Source organism: Vidua chalybeata, chromosome 8 (genome assembly GCF_026979565.1).
Source record: "Vidua chalybeata isolate OUT-0048 chromosome 8, bVidCha1 merged haplotype, whole genome shotgun sequence".
Classification (NCBI taxonomy): domain Eukaryota; kingdom Metazoa; phylum Chordata; class Aves; order Passeriformes; family Viduidae; genus Vidua; species Vidua chalybeata.
Window position 1 is genome coordinate 34,185,437 of NC_071537.1, and position 20,531 is coordinate 34,205,967.

General features: G+C 45.5%; 1 protein-coding gene across 3 annotated transcripts; it reads right to left on the reverse strand.

Moving 5' to 3' along the window:
* Positions 1 to 19,247, reverse strand: LOC128791482 (hexokinase HKDC1-like). 3 transcript variants are annotated; one of them, XM_053949193.1, is made up of 18 exons: positions 19,014 to 19,247; positions 15,355 to 15,517; positions 12,262 to 12,410; positions 12,032 to 12,151; positions 11,157 to 11,252; positions 9,987 to 10,086; positions 9,185 to 9,368; positions 8,719 to 8,874; positions 7,761 to 7,994; positions 6,648 to 6,952; positions 6,225 to 6,373; positions 6,016 to 6,135; positions 4,460 to 4,555; positions 4,275 to 4,374; positions 3,516 to 3,699; positions 2,687 to 2,842; positions 1,769 to 2,002; positions 1 to 1,146 (listed from the first exon to the last, which is right to left on the reverse strand). In XM_053949193.1, the coding sequence occupies exons 1-18, from the start codon at positions 19,074 to 19,076 to the stop codon at positions 1,002 to 1,004; spliced, it is 2,754 nt and encodes a 917-aa protein (XP_053805168.1). In that variant the 5' UTR covers positions 19,077 to 19,247; the 3' UTR covers positions 1 to 1,001. The 3 variants fall into 3 exon arrangements, with proteins under 3 accessions (XP_053805168.1, XP_053805167.1, XP_053805166.1); XM_053949191.1 differs by lacking the exons at positions 11,157 to 11,252; positions 12,032 to 12,151; positions 12,262 to 12,410; positions 15,355 to 15,517; positions 19,014 to 19,247 and having other exon boundaries at positions 1,034 to 1,146; positions 1,769 to 1,980; positions 9,987 to 10,080; XM_053949192.1 differs by lacking the exons at positions 3,516 to 3,699; positions 4,275 to 4,374; positions 4,460 to 4,555; ... (10 more) ...; positions 15,355 to 15,517; positions 19,014 to 19,247 and adding an exon at positions 3,383 to 3,456.
* Between the last annotated feature and the right edge of the window lie 1,284 nt (positions 19,248 to 20,531).

Sequence of the window (20,531 nt, forward strand, 5' to 3'; positions counted from 1 at the left end):
TCAAAACAACACAGATTTATTTACAAACACACTACAAACAGACATAGCAGCAGGCAACAGAAAATGAAAACCAAGGATAAACTCCTTTGCACAAAATGGAAACAATTCTCTCAGGAACATGCAAGAAGATAACAGAGGGAAAACAAAGAGGAGACTTTCAGAAATTTAGGTGATTTTTTTTCCCCCTCTACACACTATTTTGGTGGCCTGTTTGATACCTTTGATACCCTCTATGCAGCCCTGACACAAGACATTGCAGACTCTGTAGCTCCTTCTACATTCTCTGTTTCCTCCAGTATCAAAAGAATCAGTCACAGTCAGACTCCATGCAGCATTGGTTTAGCTTTATGTGACTCAGATTCATGGACATATTTTGACACAAACTGATATTCTGTGGAATCCCATTTTTTTCCTTTACATTCCTCTATTAAACATGCCTCCTGTCCTCAGGGAAGTATTGCATTACACTTGCAACCGGTGCAGCAGCGGGGGAGCATCACTGACCAAAGTTCCATTCATTTATTTCACCTGCAAATTTATTGTAAAACCTGTGAAGCATTGAACGAATATATCCACTAGATAAGATGCAACATCAGAATCTCAATATTCTTTGAGCCAGGGCAAGACAAAACAAAGCACACGAATCCTAAGAGACTGGTGATAAACTCAGTTGTGGTGCAGTAGCTTAATTAAGATCTTGTAAAAAGACACATTTGGGTTGATTTCATTTGTTTTGTTTTCACTCTCCCACATGCATTGGAGATGCATTGCAGGAAGTACAGAACTGAGTAGACTGTGGTATGCCAAGACATAATGCCAGTGGGGAGCAGAAACACTTAATCCAAGTTACCAAAAGTCCACAATCCTGCTTGGTCAAAACCAGCTGCTCCTCAAAAGAAGGTACCTGTGTGCTGGTGTCTGGCAGAGCTATCTGGAATCACCACTCAGCAAACCCCTGCTGCACACGCCTGGCAGGGCTGAAATTACTTGACCACTCATTTCTACTTCTGTCCAACATTATGCAATCTTTTTGCAACTGCAGTAATGAGGGCAGCTCCCTTCCCGCTTCCATCTTCAGAAAGCATGAAAGTCACATCACACTGAGGGGCCAGCTCCTTCACTGTTTCCCGCAGGATCCTAGAAAAACTGAAAGGGAAGGGAGAGAAGAATATTTCAGAATGTTTTGGAATATTTCAGCAGCTGCTTTCTGATCTGAGATCTTTGGATTCACCTATAAGCAAGGAACCTCAGCCATTGCTTTCTTTTGCTTTTTCTCCTATTTGTGAAAGATACAAATTTCTGTACACAATCACATTCTAATTTGTATTTCTCCACTCGTATTTTGTTCAGCATGATGCCACACACTGTCCACATCTTCAGAGATCATGAAGGAGGTTCTCTTCTCCCAACTCAAAAGCTAATGCATCTATTTCTAGGCCTTGCTCACAGAATACTGACCCACCTCCAAAAACTCAAGACAGCTTTCCATCTAGGAGACTCAGATATTGTAGAAATCTACCAAAACACTGGAAAATAAGTATTAGATTCACTCAACATCCCAGAGAAAAGAGCCTCCCAGTGGTAACTGGAGTTGACTTTACAATTTTTGCTCCTATGGCTAGGAAAGGGAAATGACAAAATGCAGTGAAATGTGTTAGATCCTTACCCCCTCTCAGGTTCCTAATGATCTCAGCAGAAAGCTGGTACAGGTGTGTTTTCACAGTGAAAACAAGCAAACAGCAAAGGGAAGTGGTACCGAGGTACTCACTGCGGATGGAGCTTGTACAGAGTCCCATCCACTCCAACAGTGATTTGCAAGCGCTCCACACCTCGGTTCTCCCTCTTCTTCTCCACAACAGCAGCCAGCCCTGCCCCACAGAGCCGGGCAGCTCTTGTTGAAACAGCTCCACACACCTCCTTGACAATGATGCTGTCCTCACAGGTGCTGTCCAGGCCCAGCTGCTGCAGGATGCGCCGCACCTGCAGGAGGGCGAGCCGGTCACTGCGCAGGGAACACACGGAGCAGTTAGGGAACGCTCCAGAGCTGACACAGCTGTGGTCCAAAGGAAATGGGACCACTTCAGCTCTAACACTCTCCAGTTCTTTCAAGGCTGGTTTCTGTCTCAATTGAGATGGAAAAGCTGCTCCTGCCATGCCCTTTGCCATGTTAGGCTGCATCTCCAGAAGGCACAAGCAGTAATCATCCACCTAACTCCCAGAGCCATGAGGGAGCAGAGCCACAGCACTGCTACTTTAGATCTCAAAGCTGAGACACTCCTTTAGAGGCTTTCCACAGCAGAAAGTTTCAAATAGCCTAGAGACCATTGTAATCATGCACAGATATATAGGTATGCACATATTTGCGTACCACTGACTTCTTGCTTTCTTAAGTAAGTGCTATTTTAAGTCCCACAAGAAACACTTAGCTTGATGGCTAAGGCATCCAAGCTAACCCAGGACATGGACAGGAAATGATAATTCATATGGTTATGAAAATAATGCTGTAACTTCCCCAGTTTCTTATTTTTAACTTTTATTCTGGAGGTGGGGGATGCCCAAAGAAGAAAACTCTAACTGACTTAATTGACTTCTTGAAGGAAAGGGCTCCACACACTTGCAAAAGACTGTTTTCTGGGTGTCCCAGAAGACTTTAAGGATTTAAACCACGTAAATCTAACAACTTTACCTCTCAATCTGAGACAGGAATTTTGTTTCAAATATGCCTTTTTTCCTGAGTGATTCCGAAATGTGACCTCTGAATAGCAGCCCTTGTTTGGTTAAGTCAATCAAAATTTGCCTTACTATTTCACCTAGGTACATTCCACTGGTCATTTTTTCATACCTGTTGGGTCAAAAGAGGAATAAAAACGTTCATTTAAAGAGATGGCTTTGTTTAGCATGAGGAGTATGTACACGCCCCATGAACTCAAAAAAAAGCAGTCCAAACTTCAGAGCAATAGCCATTAAACTCCATTTCTCAATCAGCAAAATCTGTTGCAGTGACTTCAAGTGCAAACATTAATTACAATATATTTACCTATGCCGAATGGTAACAGAAGTAGAAACAAACCCTTGCAATATTAAACAGAATATAGTGTTAAAGTCAGAGTCCACACTGAAGTGAAACTCCTCCCTGTCCCCGAATGCATTCACCAGTGAGTCACATCTAATCAATACTGTCTTTACCCAACAAGCCTGAGTTGTATTTTGGCTTTGAAAAATCACCCTAAGAGGAGGAACAAAACATGACCTAGACTTTGCAGGGAAATGTTAAAAGCTGCACTGTTTGGTAATGCTTTAAGATGAAAACAGTGCTGTGGTAACAACGTACATCTTTGTTTTTTACTTTTTTTTTTTTTTTTTTGATATCTAGGTTACTTACCAAGCAACAAAAGAAATGCAATATTAAAATTTCCTTTTTGATTATTCATTCATTAAGCACATTTTAAAAAGCAGCCAGTGTCTCTCAAAGACTGACTTCGTCAGGCTCTTGGCATCAGGACCATCACGTTTACCTCTGTTTCCCTGGGTTTAGTGAGCCTTCATCTACTTCTCTATCATATTTTGTCCTGATGTAGTCAATGCAGCCATTGTCACCAAATGCTCCCCATTCTGTATTAATGCACATTTTTCCTTCATTCCCTTCCACTATTTCTATGTTTTTCATGTCCTCCATGTAGCAAACATTGGTGCCTGTTCCTAGAAGGAAAGAAATTACAAGACTTCAGCTGGAAAAGTGAAACAGCACCAGAAACTTACAGAAGACAATTGCAGTGCTCATCTTAAAGTTCTCTTTGCCACATGTCAAATTTCAAGGTCCCCTCCAACACAGGCCATTCTGTGATTCTATGCTTAGATATATCTCTAGATCAAAACCTGGAGGAACCTACTGGGGGAATAATCTGAAAAACCCAACAAGAATTCATTCAGATTTTTAAAAATATTTTCTTGTTCCATGGTCTATGACCTGGCTACACCGTAACTATGAATGTACTTGTCAAAACAAGAATTCATGCTCTATCTGCTTGTATTCTTGTACCCTGCATACACTTGTTAGGCACCAGAGAGATGATCAGAAGTCCACCACGTTGAGGAACTTATCTGCTACAGATGTTGATAAGTTTCCTGCTGAACACCACACAAACCTGCCAAGAACCCCAAGCAACTAATAATACTGTATATCAAACTCAAAAGGTGCTGCTTCGCAGATCCCAAAGCCCAGCTCTACATAGGTGCTTCCTTCTCACAGTGGCCACTTGTGTGCGTCGCTGTACCTGCAATAAGGCCAATCTCACAGTTTGGATCCTCATAGCCACAAGTCATCATGGTCCCAACAGTGTCATTCACCACTGCTACAATGTCCAAGTCAAACTCCTAAAACACAAGTCACGATCAGCAGTGGAATGCCAGAGTGAGGGTGCATTAAATACACCAAAATGAGCAGAAAAAAATAGCTCACATTTCTTCTCCTGATAGCCTCTCTTAGCATATCAACAACATCTTCCCCCTCACAGTCTGTTGCCTTGAATCCTTTTGTCCAGCCCACAAGTGTTCCCTGAAGCAGAAGAGAAAGAAAGTCATGAGTGAAGACAAAGAGCAGATTGTACATTGCAAGCATCAGCTTTTTCTTGCCTCCCACCCCAATGTTTTTTTTTTTCCAAATAACATATTTTCCTGGACAGGTTACTGTGGGTGTCTAGTGCAGGCTGTGCTCGTGTATCTTTGTTACTCAGCTGCTGATGGTTGTGGCTCCAAGTTTTCTCAGCTTTTTGTCAAGGCACTGCACTCAGTACCTTCTCAATCTCATTTGGAAAATGCTTTTGTTGTAAATCATCAAGCACCCATCAAACATTAATGAACATCTACTGTTAATTGTTGGGTTATTTCCTGAAGAACATTTGGTATGATCCCACAACTCCAGGCAACACTAATTTGCTTCTTTTCAGACAACAACCTGGCCTGACAGAAGTTGATTTCCAGGTTATATGAAGTAATTAGCTTTACACTTCCTAAGTGGCTCTGGACTGTCTGTCCAAAAGAAAAAAAAAAAAAAAAATAGAAGACAACTGGGAGAAAAAGCTGATATTAAGAAACACCCTCAAGTTCTAGCAACAGTAGAAGACCAAACACACAGAGCAACATATGATGGGAAACAGATGTGTCTTACTCAGTTTGCCATCAATACTGTAGAATTTGCTTCCTAATCATTTCTCAAGACCTAAATGCTAAGCTGTGGGTTTAGAAGGCATATGAATTCATGTTTCCACAAAAGGCCAAGTCCTATTTCTATACTCTCAACAGTGAGCTGAAAATTGAGACAGAGCAGACTAACTTCCAGGTTTAGAAGCTATTGTGAACCCCACCAGGACATAAAAACACTCAATAAAACAGCAGTCTCTCATTTCCCCAATATCCTATATATTTGACTAGAACTAAGCAGCACAACATCCCCTGCCCCTCTCGGAAATTCATAAAAATAATATTTTCTTACATAGGATCTGAAAAGATAAAAGATCTTATATCTGTCAAAAAGCCAACTCTTCCAAGCTGAACAAGTAAGTTCAGGCCTGTCCGCTGACACTCAACAAAAAGAAGCTAATGTGGTGCAGAAGTTACACAGACAGAGCTGTGCAGCACAGCTTGGAAAACAACCTGGGATTGCAGCTGAGCAAGCAGAAGGAGGCACTTGTTATCTGTTGCCATTGAAGAGTTAAGGCAGCATAAGGAGGTTCCTGGGTTAATAAAAATATGCACTTCATGTTGCTGTCATGAGGGCTTAATCTTTATAGAACAAAAACAAGTTCACATCCACCACTTACCAGAGACAAGAAGTGAAAGTTTGGCCCCCATAGGCAGGTGGGTGACACGGGATGGTAACTTTCTCATGAAACACAACTGATTTGCAAAGTAAAGTAATAAATTCTCCAAACCAACAAGTCAGCCTTGCCCAAAATGATGACATTTACCAAGCAGATGCAGAGCTGCCATCTGACCATTCTGTGCTGCGGCTCGTACCTTGTCAATGCTGGCTTGCCTGCAGGGGAAGGAGAAGGTGAAGCCCAGAGGAAGACGAGCACCTCTAATCCCCATATACTCCAGAAAGTCTGCTATGCACTGGACAATATGGTCAAAGAGCTGGAAGGAAAGAAGCAGCATATAAACCTCACAAGTAATCCCATATAATGGGCCTTGGCTGGATCAGTTAAACATTCATTTAACATTACCTCTTCTCCTGTCCCTTGCATGATCTCCAAAGGAATGGCAAAGATTTTGTTATACATTTGCACTGATCTTCTTCTCCCGCTTTTGATTTTGACCAGCAGAACCCTGAAATTTGTGCCACCGAGGTCAAGGGCAAGGAACTTCCCTTTCTCTGAAGGAGAAGAAAGGTATTTCATTTTGGTACTTCTCCTAGCACGTTTGCCAGTCAGAACAACACACTGATGACAGCACTGTTCCCTATGGCATTTATCCCATCAAGTCTACTAGCATGGGGCTGAAGATAACAGATGACACAGCAGGAAGCACCGGTTTGACAACATAAATCCCCCCTGGCATGTGCCAGGTTAATCAGCATACTCCCTCCCCACAAAAACAGACAAGCAACTTTCCTGAACCGCCCCCAGGTGCTCAAGAGCTGACCTCACCTGTTCCATCTGGTGTCCCACAGACGTACGTGGGCAGCATCTTCACCGTGGCCTGGGCCTGCATCTCTCTCTTCAGCCCGAGCTCCAGCTCAGCCCTCATCTTGTCCCTCACCTCGCGGAGGGTGCCGGGGGGCAGCAGGAAGGGCGCGAGCGCGGCGTCGAGGCGCCGGCGCTGGGCCGCCAGCCTGCGTGCCACCGCCGTGACCACAGCGGCCCCCCGGCCGCTGCCGCTCTCCGACAGCAGGAACCGCACGTCGCACGTGGGCACCAGCCTCCTCACCACCTTGTGCAGGCGTTTGGCGTACCTAGCAGGGACAGAGAGTTCCTGTTTTAGGCTCTCACGGGCCTTTGGGGCGTGGTTTACTTCATCTCCATCTGCAACCAGGCCTCCAACCAGTTTGGGAGAATAGTTGGAGAAGGTTTCTGGTTTGGGAAAGCACAGGTTCAAAAATGGGGAAGTAGTGGAGGGAGAGAGAAAGAAATGAAAAAAACCACAGTGAGCTGCAAGTGTCCTAGAGGCCCAGGAGTCACTTGAGAAATCAACTGCATTTCCTCTGACACCATTATTCCAGGTGTCATGTCTTTCACAGAATTATGAGATTGGAAGAGATTTCAAAGATCATCGAGACCAACCCAGCCCCAGCACCTCAACTAAACCATGGTACCCAGTGCCACATCCAGTCTGTTTTTAAACACATCCAGGGGTGGTGACTCCACCACCTCCCTGGGCAGACCATTCCAGAAATTTATCACCCTTTCTGTAAAAAACTTTTTCCTAAGATCCAACCTGTATTTCCCTTGATGCTGCTCGAGACTGTGTCCTCTGGTTCTGTCAGTGCTGCCTGGAGAAAGAGACCAACCCCACCTGAGCACAGCCACCTTTCAGGGAGTTGTAGAGAGTGACAAAATCACCTTTGAGTCTCCTTTTCTCCAAGCTGAACACCTCCAGCTCCAACCCCGCTCCAAATTCTAAAGCTCCTGGGACAGCTCTGCAACACCTAAGCCAGTTAGACCTCACCCCAAAGCTGAAGCAAAGCCTGCAGCTCTCTGAAAAGCCACACACATGTGCAGATGGAGGCTCTTAGCAATTATCAAATCTCTTTAGTTACTCACTTGGGGTGGGTTTTGTAGAGCCCCCCATCAATCCCAACAGTGGTTCGCATCCTCAGCAGCTTCTTGTTCTCCCTGAGCCGGGTCAGGATGGCTGCCAAGGCGGCGGCGCAGAGGTTGGCCGAGCGGAAGGAAACGATGGTGCACACGTGCTGAACAGCCACACAGTCCTCCTCAGAGGGAAACAGGTTCAGCTCTGTAAGGATCTCTTTTGTGTTGCTCAGGCCTTCCTTGTACCTAACCCCAAAACAAAAGAATACATCACCAAATACAATAACGTATAAATCAATACCTTGGCTCAAAAAGAAATGAGACCACGACACAACCTATCAGACAGCATCATAATTGGTTCCCATAAACCAGTAATGCGTTTCCCACAGCATTCCCAAAAGTACCCAGGGGAGAGAGGCTGCTTCCTGGGGCTCAGCACTTGCTGAGATCAATCAGCTAGTCAAGAAGAGAACGGGATAAACAATCCAAAGAAGGAGGGCACAAAAACGGATACGCAGCTTCACTAAGTACAACAAAGAAAATAATTCCTGGAGTGACAGTGAGGACCGGGGTCCCTCTTCAAAACATCGGAATCCCAGTTTTCCATTAGCTGATCTCTTATCTGTACTACATCTCCACAGCCCCAGTATTCCCACATCAGAGAGGCTGAAAACTGCAGCAGTCATCCCACACACTCAGGTCTCTAGAGAGGTTATTTAAACACCCTGCATCTGGGCTGTTTACCAGTACACTTGCTACTGTGGTAAAACTTTGCTAAAAGTATCTTACACCAATTCCTACTTACAGAAAGGTCAGCTTTTCTCCTAGGCAAAAGCAAGATCAAGCTGAACAGCTCAGGATTGTTCCCAGCACTCACAGATTTTAACTACACTTTCAGTATCACTGCTGTGCTGGTGACAGACTAACTTTGAGAGTGGCTACTCTCAAGGAACATATTACCAGTTCTTACTTTTCCATTGCAGACACGTGTTTCATTTCAATCTTGCCCTTAGTAAGCAGAGCCGCTGACACTTTCCCATTGAAGAGCAGACCTTCCTTTGTCATTTTTAGGAGAATGAGTCTCACAAGTTCCCCCAAATACAGGCTGCTAATCATCTTCTCAAACCTGGAATGGAGCACAGGAAGGAGTCCAGGTGTTCACCAGCTCCCCTCTTTAGCCCTCCACAGCATCATACCGGAGCAACCACCTGGTTTTAACAACACATGAGCAACTGTAGCAGCAATTCCTTGGCCTGAAGCAGGGAGCTGGGAAAGGTACTCACCCTCTCCAGAGGGGAAAGATCTGGATTAGACAGAACCAGCATCAAGACATCTCAGGTTCACTTCAGACAATTTCTGTTCCAATGGGGCTCTTGGCAAACACTGGAAAAGCACTCTGAGAACTCAGACTGCAAGTCAGCCAGGGCATCACTTACAATTGTTTTCCAGGGTTGAGAGATCCCAGATCCAGCTCCCGATCAAACTCTGTGCGGAGGTCATCCAAAGCACCGTCGTCTCCGAAGGCCCCCCACTCCGTGTTAATGCACATCCTCCCTTCATCCCCCTCCACCAGGCTGATGTGCCTCATCTCCTCCATGTAGCAGGCGTTGGTGCCAGTCCCTGTGGGTATTGGATAAACCACTGTTTGTTCCATGTGTGCTTTTTGTTTAAGGCCACATGTTTGGGAAAAAGTCAACACATTGCCTTTGGAAGAAAACACAAACACATAACCCCGTGGCACAGGATGCTAATACAGGCCACCTGCACCCGTGAAATCATCATTTCACAGTGAATGAAAATAACCTGAAATTATTCTAAGGTTTGACTTGTTTAAAAACATTTTTTTCTCTTTCAAATATATTCCTGTGTGCCTAATCAAAGGCATCATAGTGCATAAAATGGAGAAACTGTGGAAAGCATAGCTGGTACTAACAACCAGACGTGAGGGGAATTCAGCTTTCTCTGGACAGAGACAGTAATTTTCTATACAGTCAGCAGAAAAGTTTAGTATGCTGGTCACAACTGAGTCCAGACAAAATGGGGACTGTAGCATTTGATGGCAATGTGATCAGCATAAAAACAGCTGCTTTACAGAAGGCAGCCAGGCTTGAAAACCCATTGTTTTTTCCATTTTCTTTCTGCTCTTTCCTGTATTGTGAAACTCCCTCCTACTTCAGACTTGTAGCAATTCAACAAATGAGAGGGAAAAAACCCTTCATGGTGAGCAGAAAAAATTACCAATTATGAGTCCAACTTCACAGCGCTGGTCATCATATCCACAAGTCATCATGGTTCCCACCGTGTCATTGACCAGTGCCAGAACATCAACATCTATGTCCTAATAGCATAAAGATGAGTGATTAACAGGGAAAAAAAGCTCAGAAAGCCTCCTCTGAGACAAAGCATCAGCATGCAGACATACTCCCTGGGTTGCACTTTGAAAGCCTCAGTCAGTAAAACTCCCTGGTTGAAAGACACTATTTCCTTTTACAACACTCTTCCCATAGCTCTGTAAGGTTACAAATATCTCTGAATTCTCAAGTGTTTCACCAGCCTCTTTGCTTGAAGGATTTGTTTTTCCCCAGTCCCACCTCCTTTGCCAGAAAAGTGACACGTTTTTGGTGTGAATGTTGTGATACTGTGCTTACAGGCTGTGTGAAAGTGCCTGTAACATCCTACCACCTGAGCAGAGCCCATCAAATGGGACAGAAAACACACACAAATGCAGCTACAGCAATACCATACTCAAGTAGAAAGTCCTTCCACTGAGGCTGTGCCATTTCCTCTTTACTATGAAGTCATCAAGATATGGGAAGATGCTTTGTATTTCTTATCTGGCGGTATCAATAGCACCAAACATGAAAAGCAAGACTTTCCAAAATAGTAAAACGCAGTGTTATTCAAAGGCTGTATGCTAGCTCAAGGGCAGATTTAATCATGTCTTACTGCTGACCTTAAAAATTGCCATCAATGGCTCCATCCTACAGACTGAAGGGGACAGGCAAGCCCTGGTGGTTAGGTGTGCCAATTTGAGGTGATAGCTTCCCCCTACCAACCTTCATCCCACAAGCCAGGCTGTGAAACACAATGTGTGAAATTACGGAGTGTTTTGTATCTCACCCAGTAGTTTCACAAGAGGTTCCCTTGGGCTGAGACAGTGGGGCTGTACTTGTGAGCTGTCACAGCCAACCTGGGCTATCAGCAGGCAGCTGCCCTCGTGTTACCAGAGCAGTCTGAATTACAGCTGTGAGAGAGATTCAGATCCACCAGATCCACCAGGCAGGCTGGGCACTTGCTACTGAGCATCCCTGAAGGATGTCTGACAGCTCTCAAAAGAACCCACACACCAAGAGATGATTTCCCCAGGAGGACGTTCTGTGGCTCAGCTCCTGCAGGTACAAAACTTGCCTGATGCTTCTGGAGGGCCCTGCGCAGAGAGCTGACCACGTCTGTGTCCTGAACTCCTCGGACCCTGAAGTGTTTTGTCCACGCAAGAAGAACCCCCTGAAAAGTAACAGTGCAGTGACCCAAAAGCACACCAAGTTTAGCACACAAACCACAAAGCCAGTCAAGACTGAAGTGTGGGGAGAAGTCCATTATTAAAACTGAGCCAAAATAAGTCAGAGTAGAACATCTTACCTTGGGGTACCTGTCAGTACCAACACAAGCAAAAAGGTACAGTCATAAAGTCCCAATTCTGTGAATGTTTCTCCCTGTGCTTCATTTTAAAGCACATGTGGCTTTCCTATGCTGATCACAGTCTAATAGCATTAAGCAAAAGGCATTTGCAGGACTGGAGCCCAAAGCACAGATCACTAGAAATAAGAGAGGCTGGAATGAGAGAACACAAAATAATTGCAACCAGCCCTTCGTTTCCCCAAGAGGTGTCTCAAGCAGCTCAGCTACAGATATTTCCCATTCAGAATCAACTGTAAATACAAAAAACCCAGAGTGATTAAAGAAATAAAGATGCCTCAAGACACAAAAGTGCACATCTATTTCTAACAGTGTTAATACAGGGGCACATGGTTCCTGTGGAATTGGGTACTGACTGAGAGCAATAGAGTAGCTTTAGCTTAAAGATGATGCTGCCTTGAGAGGAGAAATGAATCACTGAAGGATAGTCAAGTCTAGTTAAATACTAAAAGTCATCCATGCCTTCTTCAGAGAGCTATGTAAACATGACCCCACATAAAAGCCACAGGGTAGCACCCACATTCAACAGCTTCTCCAGGTTCTGCAAGGAGCTCAGCTTGACAAGAGCGTTTCTTTATGCATCTTACCTCCTCCAGCTTGGTCTGTTTGCATGGAAAAGAAAACGTAAAGCCGAGAGGTAACTTCTTATGCTTCAGGTTTTTGGCCTCCATGAAGTCTGACAGACAGTCAGCAACGTAATCAAAGAGCTGCACAAGAAGAGAGGAGAGCTGGGCTGTGTCCCGCAGGCGGGCGCCGCGGCAGCAGCGCAGCAGCAGCAGCGCAGCAGCAGCAGCGCAGCGGTGCAGCGGTGCCCTACCTCGGCTCCGCTCCCCTGCGTGACCTCCTGGGGCGTGGGGTAGAACTTGCTCTCCAGCTGGCTGCTCTGCTTCCCGTCATCAAACACCTTCACCTGGTGGGCACGAAACTGGGAACCGCCCAGGTCCACAGCAAGGAATTCACCCTTCTCTGCAACAGACGGGGGCAGCCGTCACTGGGGATGGAGCCCTGGTTACTGAGAATCTTAAACTTTTTGTGCTGACAAGCACCGACCCCCCAGAGAGCACTACATTTAACCTATGGCCATAGAGAAGACTTCCAAAATTAAATAATAGAACTGAAATTATAGGTGTGTAGTTTGAATAGAAGTGTGTAATATCACATAGTAGAAAACGTAGAGTTTAAAGTTTTAGGATATAGTAATATATATAAACCAAGACAGAAGTTTTAAAGTGGAAGCTAGTCCTTCTTCTTTACAAGTTTAAATTGTATTATGTAATTAGATAAAAAAGTCCACATTGCGGGCCACGGATAGTTATTAAGTTAAAAGTAAAAATAATTTAAGTGTCATTTCTTAACTAGACAGTTTATCCTTAAAAAGCCTTGTAAAGAGAGAGATAGGTCTCCATTTTTTAGCTTATTAGAGTGAAGTGCTGTAGAACTCACAGTTTATAAAACTGTAATATAAGTAAGAACTCATAACCGTCTGAATCCAAACAAGAAATACCATCTCACACATTTAATCCCAACCCTCACAAAAAAAAAAAAAAGCAAAGGCTCAACAAGGTGCCATGCTGATGGCCACAGCCCAGGGCTCTCCCTCACCACAGCCACAGCCTCTCCTGCCCCAGCATGACAGATCCTTATCCTGTGGGCCTGGGAGCATCAGAAAGATTGAGAGCTGGAAACCCTCAGCAAGGCTGTCAGGTCTCTCCTTTCAGCCTGCTGTGTAATAGCCAATTCAATTTTTATTTGGCAGTTTGGGTTTGTTCACCCTGCTCCTTCCACAGCAGCACACTTTCAAGCTGCAGAAGGATGAGCTTTTCAGCAAGGAAGGCCCAAAGCAACTGCAAACCAACCAGAGCACACAGGGGCTGCAAAGCTGCCACCTGAAATGTGGGACAATCAGAATGTGAGATCATTACCCGTATCCAGTAGAGGATGCTGGATTTGCAGACATATGTTAAGACTGAGCTCTAGTGCAGAAGTCAGATCCCAAGTGGAGCAAAGCTAATTTGCCACCCAAAGTCAACCAACACAATCCTTTTCAAATGCCTTTTGGTGTTTCTGTGAAAGCACCATTTTGTTTTGCAGGCTTGCTCAGACACAAACATCTCCAGCAGCAAACCTCAGATGGAAGGACAGTTTGGCCTCACTGCTACAATAAAATGTGTTTATCCCTCACACAGAAAAATGCCCTTCCCAAAAGGAAAACACAGTGGTATGTGCCTAGCCTTGCATGATCTTTGTTCCACAGTCCAAACATGATTAAATCTGGTCCTGAAAGGGAAAGAAGCAGGAAATTCTACCTGTAATACCATGGTCAGCTATCAAAGGTGAGGAGGCAGACTGGGTTACTGAGTAAACTGTGACATTAGTCATACTATTAATCCCTAAACAATGAAAAACTGAAGATGTTCTATATGAGTCATTTCAGTCAGCAACACTGAGGGCACAAAAAACCCTCAAAGTTAATAATAATAAATAAGTTAATAATAATAATAATAAATAATGGGGGAATAACTACCCAAGTTTGAGCTGTTTAAACCTGCTGGAAGTTTTAACCAGTCTGGAAGCAAAATAACCAACAAGGAGTTTTCTAGAGGGCAAAAACAGAAAAATCAATGTGATACTTCGAGTAGGCACTGTGTCAATAAGATATAGCCCAGCTTGATGCTGCAGCATGCCCTTGGCACATAGGAATGGCCACACAGGCCAGGAGAGCACCGCCTTGGGGGACATCAACTCTTGAACACTGATGACACTACATGCAATTTTCCAAGTCCTCTGGCCTCAGGGGGCTCCCTGCTGTTCCAGAACAGCATCAGAGGCCCATGAGACCTCAGGACCAGTGACTGCCACTGAGATTGCAAGGGTTTAAGAAAGTACTTCTTTCTCTCTGAGCTAGCCAAAAAGGAAGAGTGCTCCCTTCCATCCAGTCAGCTTGTGTATAATTTCTCTCAGACATGCCTCATTTCAAGGAACTTGCCTTCAGATACCTTCTTTATGCCATTAAAGCTGTTATTCCTCATTTAACTGCAGGGAAATTACCATCAGAGGGAATAAAGTCATGTGGAAAGGTACAAAGCTAACGTTTCAGTTTTCTGCACAGCTAGTTTACACTGAGTCCTGATCTAGGTGAGACACAGAATCCTGCACAAGTTAACTTGGTTAAACCTGAGAAAAATATCATTTTCTGTCAGGCTGCACTGCCAGGAGCCAGCTGAGGACTTATTTTGGATGTGCATACTTCTCCAAACAAGATGAGCTTTTAGTTCCTATCTCATGTCACATCCTCCCAGAGGACACTACTGCACTTTCTCCCTCTCCATTCAAGTCTCAGCTGAAAAAGCAGAGCAGTTTCCTGGTAGACCCCAGGAGCAGATCTTCCCAATGGAGAAGGCAAGGAAGGGCAGAAGGGATCACTTTTTTGGGAATTAGCAAAAGCAGTACAGAATTTGGGGATCACAGCTCTGAGGATGCCATGCTGCTGTCACCTGGCAGTTTGAGGGGTTTCAGTGCAGCATCCTGCCCTCCCTGCAGCTCCAAGGAGGCCAGGCCACACATGCCACAGCCACGGTAGACTGCACTACAGGCTCTGAGCTGTAGAGGCTGCCCTTGCCATGTCCAGCCACAGCTCCTACAGCAAGGCCCGGGCTAGGAACAGATGGGAGAAGCTGCTCCTGAGCACTTACTAGGTCCTTTCCTCAAACAAGCAGCTCTAGGTGAAAATCCACCTGGTTCAAGGAGAAAACCGCTCTGCCAGTGCTCCGCCAGGCTCGGTGTACACGTGTGCTTTCTCCATGAGACAGGCAGCGGCGCAGAGCCCCTGGCTGCTCGTGTCTCTGCTGTGCTAACCGCAGTGCTGGCAGCAGCTGGCCCTGCAGAACAGCAGTGCTGAGCAGGGACTCACCTGAGCCATCGGGCAGCGAGCGCACGAACGAGGGCAGCATCTTCACCGCTGCCGTGGGGTTTGTGTCTCTGCCCAGCCCCTTCACCATCTCGGCCTGGAAGCGAGCTGTCACATCCAGCAGGACATCATCAGAGAGGCGCAGCTGGTACAGGTACCTGTCCACCTGCAAAGAGGGAAGGTGGCACTCACAGGAGGCACGCAGGCTCCTTGGGCGCTTCATTTTTGACCTCAGCACCCAAGTTCTCGTGACTGTCAGTGCAAGCAAGCTCCAGGTCATCATCAGGACATTCACTCTTCTATAAAACCTTTGTTTTGGAAATGTTTAATGCAGCCCTGGTGAATTACTGCCCACAAGTTGGCCATCTTTTCTGATGGCTCAGTAGCTTGGCAATCTATGTAAGCCCATGAGATTTGCTCGAGACCCTGACAAGCTGTTTTTGCACCATCCTCTCCTGCTAGAGATGCAATGAACTAGAACTGCAAAGTATGTCAATCTGGTGAGAATTTGACCTCTCTGAGGCAGGTCCAGAAAATGCCATCAGTACCCAAGCGTGTCAGCCACAACCCAAAAACATCTATTCAGCTACTGCTTCACTCCACAGACAATTAACTTTGTTGGCATGCCAGGCTGGAACTCCAAGCCTTTTTCTCACTCCAGCTCTGCTCTCCATTCTCTCGTGATTCTAGGATTACATCTAAAACACATTTTTGTGTGCAATCAATACCCTTTGTTAAAGGTCTGTAACTCACAGAATACATCAAAATAGAAGCCAGTTGAATATAAAAGAATTCAACAGTATCTATGAAGCAGCTCATTCAGACAAACTGGCAGAGAAGCTAATGAGTGTTTATGAACAGTTTCATCAGGGCAAAGTGAAAGGTTTTTTCCTTAAGGACCACATGCTGCTGGGACTGACACATACCTGCAGGAATATAAGTAGTGTGGCCTAGAAACCACACAGCTGGGTACAACAAAGGATTAACACAGGGAAAAAAAAGAATTTGTCTACATCCAGAAGCTTTTCCACTGGGGAGCCAGACTTTGGTGCTGTATGAACATGATGCAGGCATAATAAATGTGTGCTCCAAATAGCTAGGTGTCCACTAGGTCATTGGTGTTTGCATCCCACTCCCCACCACATGAGACCCAGGGCCAGAGGAGGTGGGCAGGGGAGAGAGGTGGGACAGCTGCCAGTGCTCTGCTACTACAGACACTCAGCTCCTGCACTGTGTGCTATGTTGTTATGGTGCTTTATCTGTTCAGAGCATTTCATCAGTCCCATTTACATAGGGAGGTCTGGAGGGTTGGAAGGACACAAACCAAGTCCCACCAGCAATATGGCAGGATTTTAAAGGCTGCATTGTTTAAGCAGGGGGCAATGCAGGTTGTAGATAAGTTGGTCTCTGCTGCAATTTGGACTGGCCACCTATTTTAATGAGTTACCTATTCACAGTCGCATTTTAAACTGATGGTCAGCAATGACCCACCTGAAAGAGCCAGAATCCTGAAAGTCACTCCAGCACTTACTTAACACACACACAGAGGAGAAAGTGTTAAACTACAACATACAATTTTCCTAGAGCAGCAGCTGCCTTTGGATACAGCTGTGCCTTGAAAAGGCTGTTATTCAGATTTGTCTTTGTAGCCCTTGTTTGTGCAAGATTTCCTCCAATGGTGTTTTGAAGCCCCACCACTGTGTAGGATCCATCACCTTAGCCTATGCAACTGTACTGATTTTTTGGAGAAAATACAGTGACTGGAGACATACAGCACTCATGCACTCTGACACAGACCCAAATAGCCTTGTGACAGAAACCCTTGTGAGGAAAAAAAAACTCTCAAGAGCAATAAAAATTACCATGTCTGTCTGCAGAGAACATGCAGTAGCTCCCTGCTGCCCACAGACATTGCGTTCCCCGCCCTGTTTACCTACAACCACAGGAGCAGACAGTCCTCTCCAAGGAACTAGATAAGGCAGAGCCCAGGAGAGCCTGCTGGCTCTCCAGCCTGATTTACAACCTGAGCAAGGCTCCGCTCTCATAACCATTTACTGGTAAACACAGGAATGACCAAGCTGTGCTAAACCAAACTGGTTGCCCTCCTCCCGTGGCACAGGAACAGTGCCTTGCCTCATTTATGGAAAGAGCACTGTTTTGATGGCAGGCAGGCTCTTGGTTTTGCTACCACAGAGTAAATAAGCCTGGGGAGGGAGAGGTGGGAAGACATTCCTTCTTTCTAATAAGGGAGGAATCAGCCCTATTGTGTAAAGCCTACCCTAGGCTACTTAAAAGAGAAGTCTGAGGAACATGTGGTTTCTTGCCTTCAGGAAGGGCTAGCTTGCACCTTGCAGAAAGACTTGGATTTTTTTAATGGGTTTGCCAGAATTTCTCTGCTCCCTCATCTCCACTGTCCTCACTCAACTACAAGCTGGATGTTTCTCTGCAAAGCCCACTACACCCAAGCACTGCTCCACAAGGTCTTTCTCTTTCTCAGTAAAAGGAATGAAGAAATAGTACTGTCTAGATAAGAGATCAGCTCCTCACAGAGGGAGGGGCAGCGAGGCCTTTTTGGATTATATTAAATCCTAGGGATAAAAGGGCTATGACTGAGTCAGGGACATCTGATTGTTGAGATACCAGTACCTCTCTCGGAATGCCTCTCTCCAAAACAGAATTAATGGAAGTAGTCCTCCTTGGAACAAGCCACTCCATGTTTTGGGCACAGACAGGAGAACCTGGAGAGGCTCACGTTGCTGATGAGCTCAGTGATGGAAGCAGATCCATGCACCAGAACCTTGGATCTCCCACCATGCATCCACAGACAGCCCCACCTCCCACCTTTCCAGCCCCTGGCTGGAAAACCAGAGGATGGAGCCTGGCAGCAATGGCCACCTGCCAGCACTCAATGAAGACACCAGGAATACAGAGGACCTGCAGGGGACATGTCCACAAACCAGAGGACCTCTGACTCATGAAGCATACAGGTCTCACATGGTCTTATGATGGACATAAGCCCACAGACCCATTTCAGCATGGCCATGAAAGTAGATTAGGGAAGAGCAACCATTAGGCAGCTGACTCCCAGTACTGACAGCTCCAGATCTGAGCCATCTCGAGCTTTTCCAACTGTAACTAAAGGTCACACCTATAAACATCAGAGTGATTAGCCAGTTTTGGACAACCAGAGAGGAGGCACAGGAACCTCAACACCAGTTGGAAATCTGTCCTGAATCTCAGCAGACCCAGACCAAAGACCACAGGGGTTTTCCCTATCCCTGCTACGTGACCAATTCCTGATTCCTGCTCAGATTGAGAAATCCCATCATTCACAATACACTTGCAAGGTGATTCAGCAAGAGTCATCCTTTCTGTCCTCTGGGCTCTTCCACACCATGCCAGATAAAGCCTAAGCACTTTCCCTTACTGAAGGGAATTTGCTCCATTACTAGGAGAGCACTTGTAACTGTGCAGGGAAAACCACTAACCAGACCTATTTTCACACTCATCAGGTAGTTTAAAGTCTAAATACCTCCCACCCCGTTTGGCTGAATGGTTTTAGTGGATAATGCCATTATATGGTCTGCATTACGCACTGCAGACCCCTCCGTATCTGGGCAACACAGTTCTTAAAATAGCAATCAGCTAACGCTGCAACTTACCTTTTTTATTTGATCCTCTTTTAGCTTTGTGAAATGGAAAGCTAGCAAGTGGACAGCAAACATTTTCTTGAAGCAGATGGATGAGTCAGTTAGTAGTGACAGAGCTGCTGTGAATAACTCCAAGGTGACAGATCTTTATTCACGAAACTGGAGCTACAGAAACTTCAGCAGAGGCATTTCCCCCCTTGTGGAATAGCAGAGTTCCTGGGAAATTGAGTCCAGAAATAAATCCATCCAGTGCAATCAGGTCAGTGATTAAACTTCTGCCTCTTTGTATCACACCCCCCATCAACCCCAAGTCCCTCCCTCCCCAGCTACACTCTTCATTGTGCCAGAGCAGGCACCTGGAGAGCTGCCAAGCTGAAGGGGAGAAAAATCGATTTTGTTACTGCCCCACTTGGGAATTGTTACCACTTCTCAATGCAGTTGCTACGCAGCCTGCCCTGCTTCATTCCAGGGGCTGACAGGCTCCCACCACTGCCGCCCGCTGCCGGGAATCTGGAAAGTTGAACGGTTTTAGGAGACTTCTTCCCTCTGCTCAGCACTCCCACTCGTGAGACAAGCTCTTCTGCATGAATTAACTTCACTCTAGCTCTGCACAGTGCACCCTTATCTGCAGCTTTGTACCAATTAAGCTTCGGCTGTGTAAAGAGCAGACACACAGACCCCTGCCCCCAGCTGGAATGCCTCTTGTGCAATTCCCAGCAGAGAGGTTTTGGACTGATTCTTCTCCCTTCTCCCATAGCTCCAGACCAGTGAAGATCCTCAGTACTGCAAAACCTGGGGAGAGGACAGATTTACCTGGCAGGCAGCAGTGTAGGTATCAAGACTGTCCCACTGGAAGAATGCCTTTAACTGGCAGCACAGAGCACCTACAGCAAGAGCAGCTTCCTTACACCATCAGATTCTGACACAGCCTTTAACCAGCACTCTCAAATTCATTCTGAATACACCAGTGTTTCCAGGATTTTGTCACTGTATCAAGTGATATGGACTACGAAAACATCACCCCAAGAAAACTCGGTGAAATGCTGACACAAAGGAGAGGAAGAAAAAAAAAAAAGGCATTTTCATGGCGTAATTAGAGGCTCACTCTCAAACTACACCTACACACAATGTGTTTCCCCCCAGTTACTGTTCAGCTGAACTGAGCACAGTTACTGCAGACAATTGTCACCCTAAATTCTGCAGAAGAAGGTAACAATTAAAAATTATTTTGATAGATTAGAAAAACAGCAGGGGGAGAAGAGGAAAGGGGGAGGGGAGTATCAAGTAATGTGAAGAAACACAAAGAAGTACTGAGCAGTAGGAATTGTCTAGAGATCCAGGGAAGGGCAGAGGCAGCCAGTCAGTAGAAAGGATGTCTGGCTACATCAGTTCATAGCCTAGAGTGGACCCAACCATCTCATGCTATTGTAAAAAGAAAAAAAGTAGAACTGATCATGGTGGGCTGTATCCTCCTCTATAGGAGGATAATCCAGAGGCACACAAACCAGCACTCAGCTCCATACTCAGCAC

Coding starts and splice junctions, on each gene's coding strand:
- LOC128791482 (XM_053949193.1), bottom strand. CDS start 19,076: ATGTTTGCTGTCCACTTGCTAGCTTTCCATTTCACAAAGCTAAAAGAG. Junction 12,152..12,261: donor CGCAGGGGAGCGGAGCCGAG/GTAGGGCACCGC, acceptor CTTCTTGTGCAG/CTCTTTGATTACGTTGCTGA. Junction 4,375..4,459: donor AGGCTATCAGGAGAAGAAAT/GTGAGCTATTTT, acceptor CTTGTGTTTTAG/GAGTTTGACTTGGACATTGT.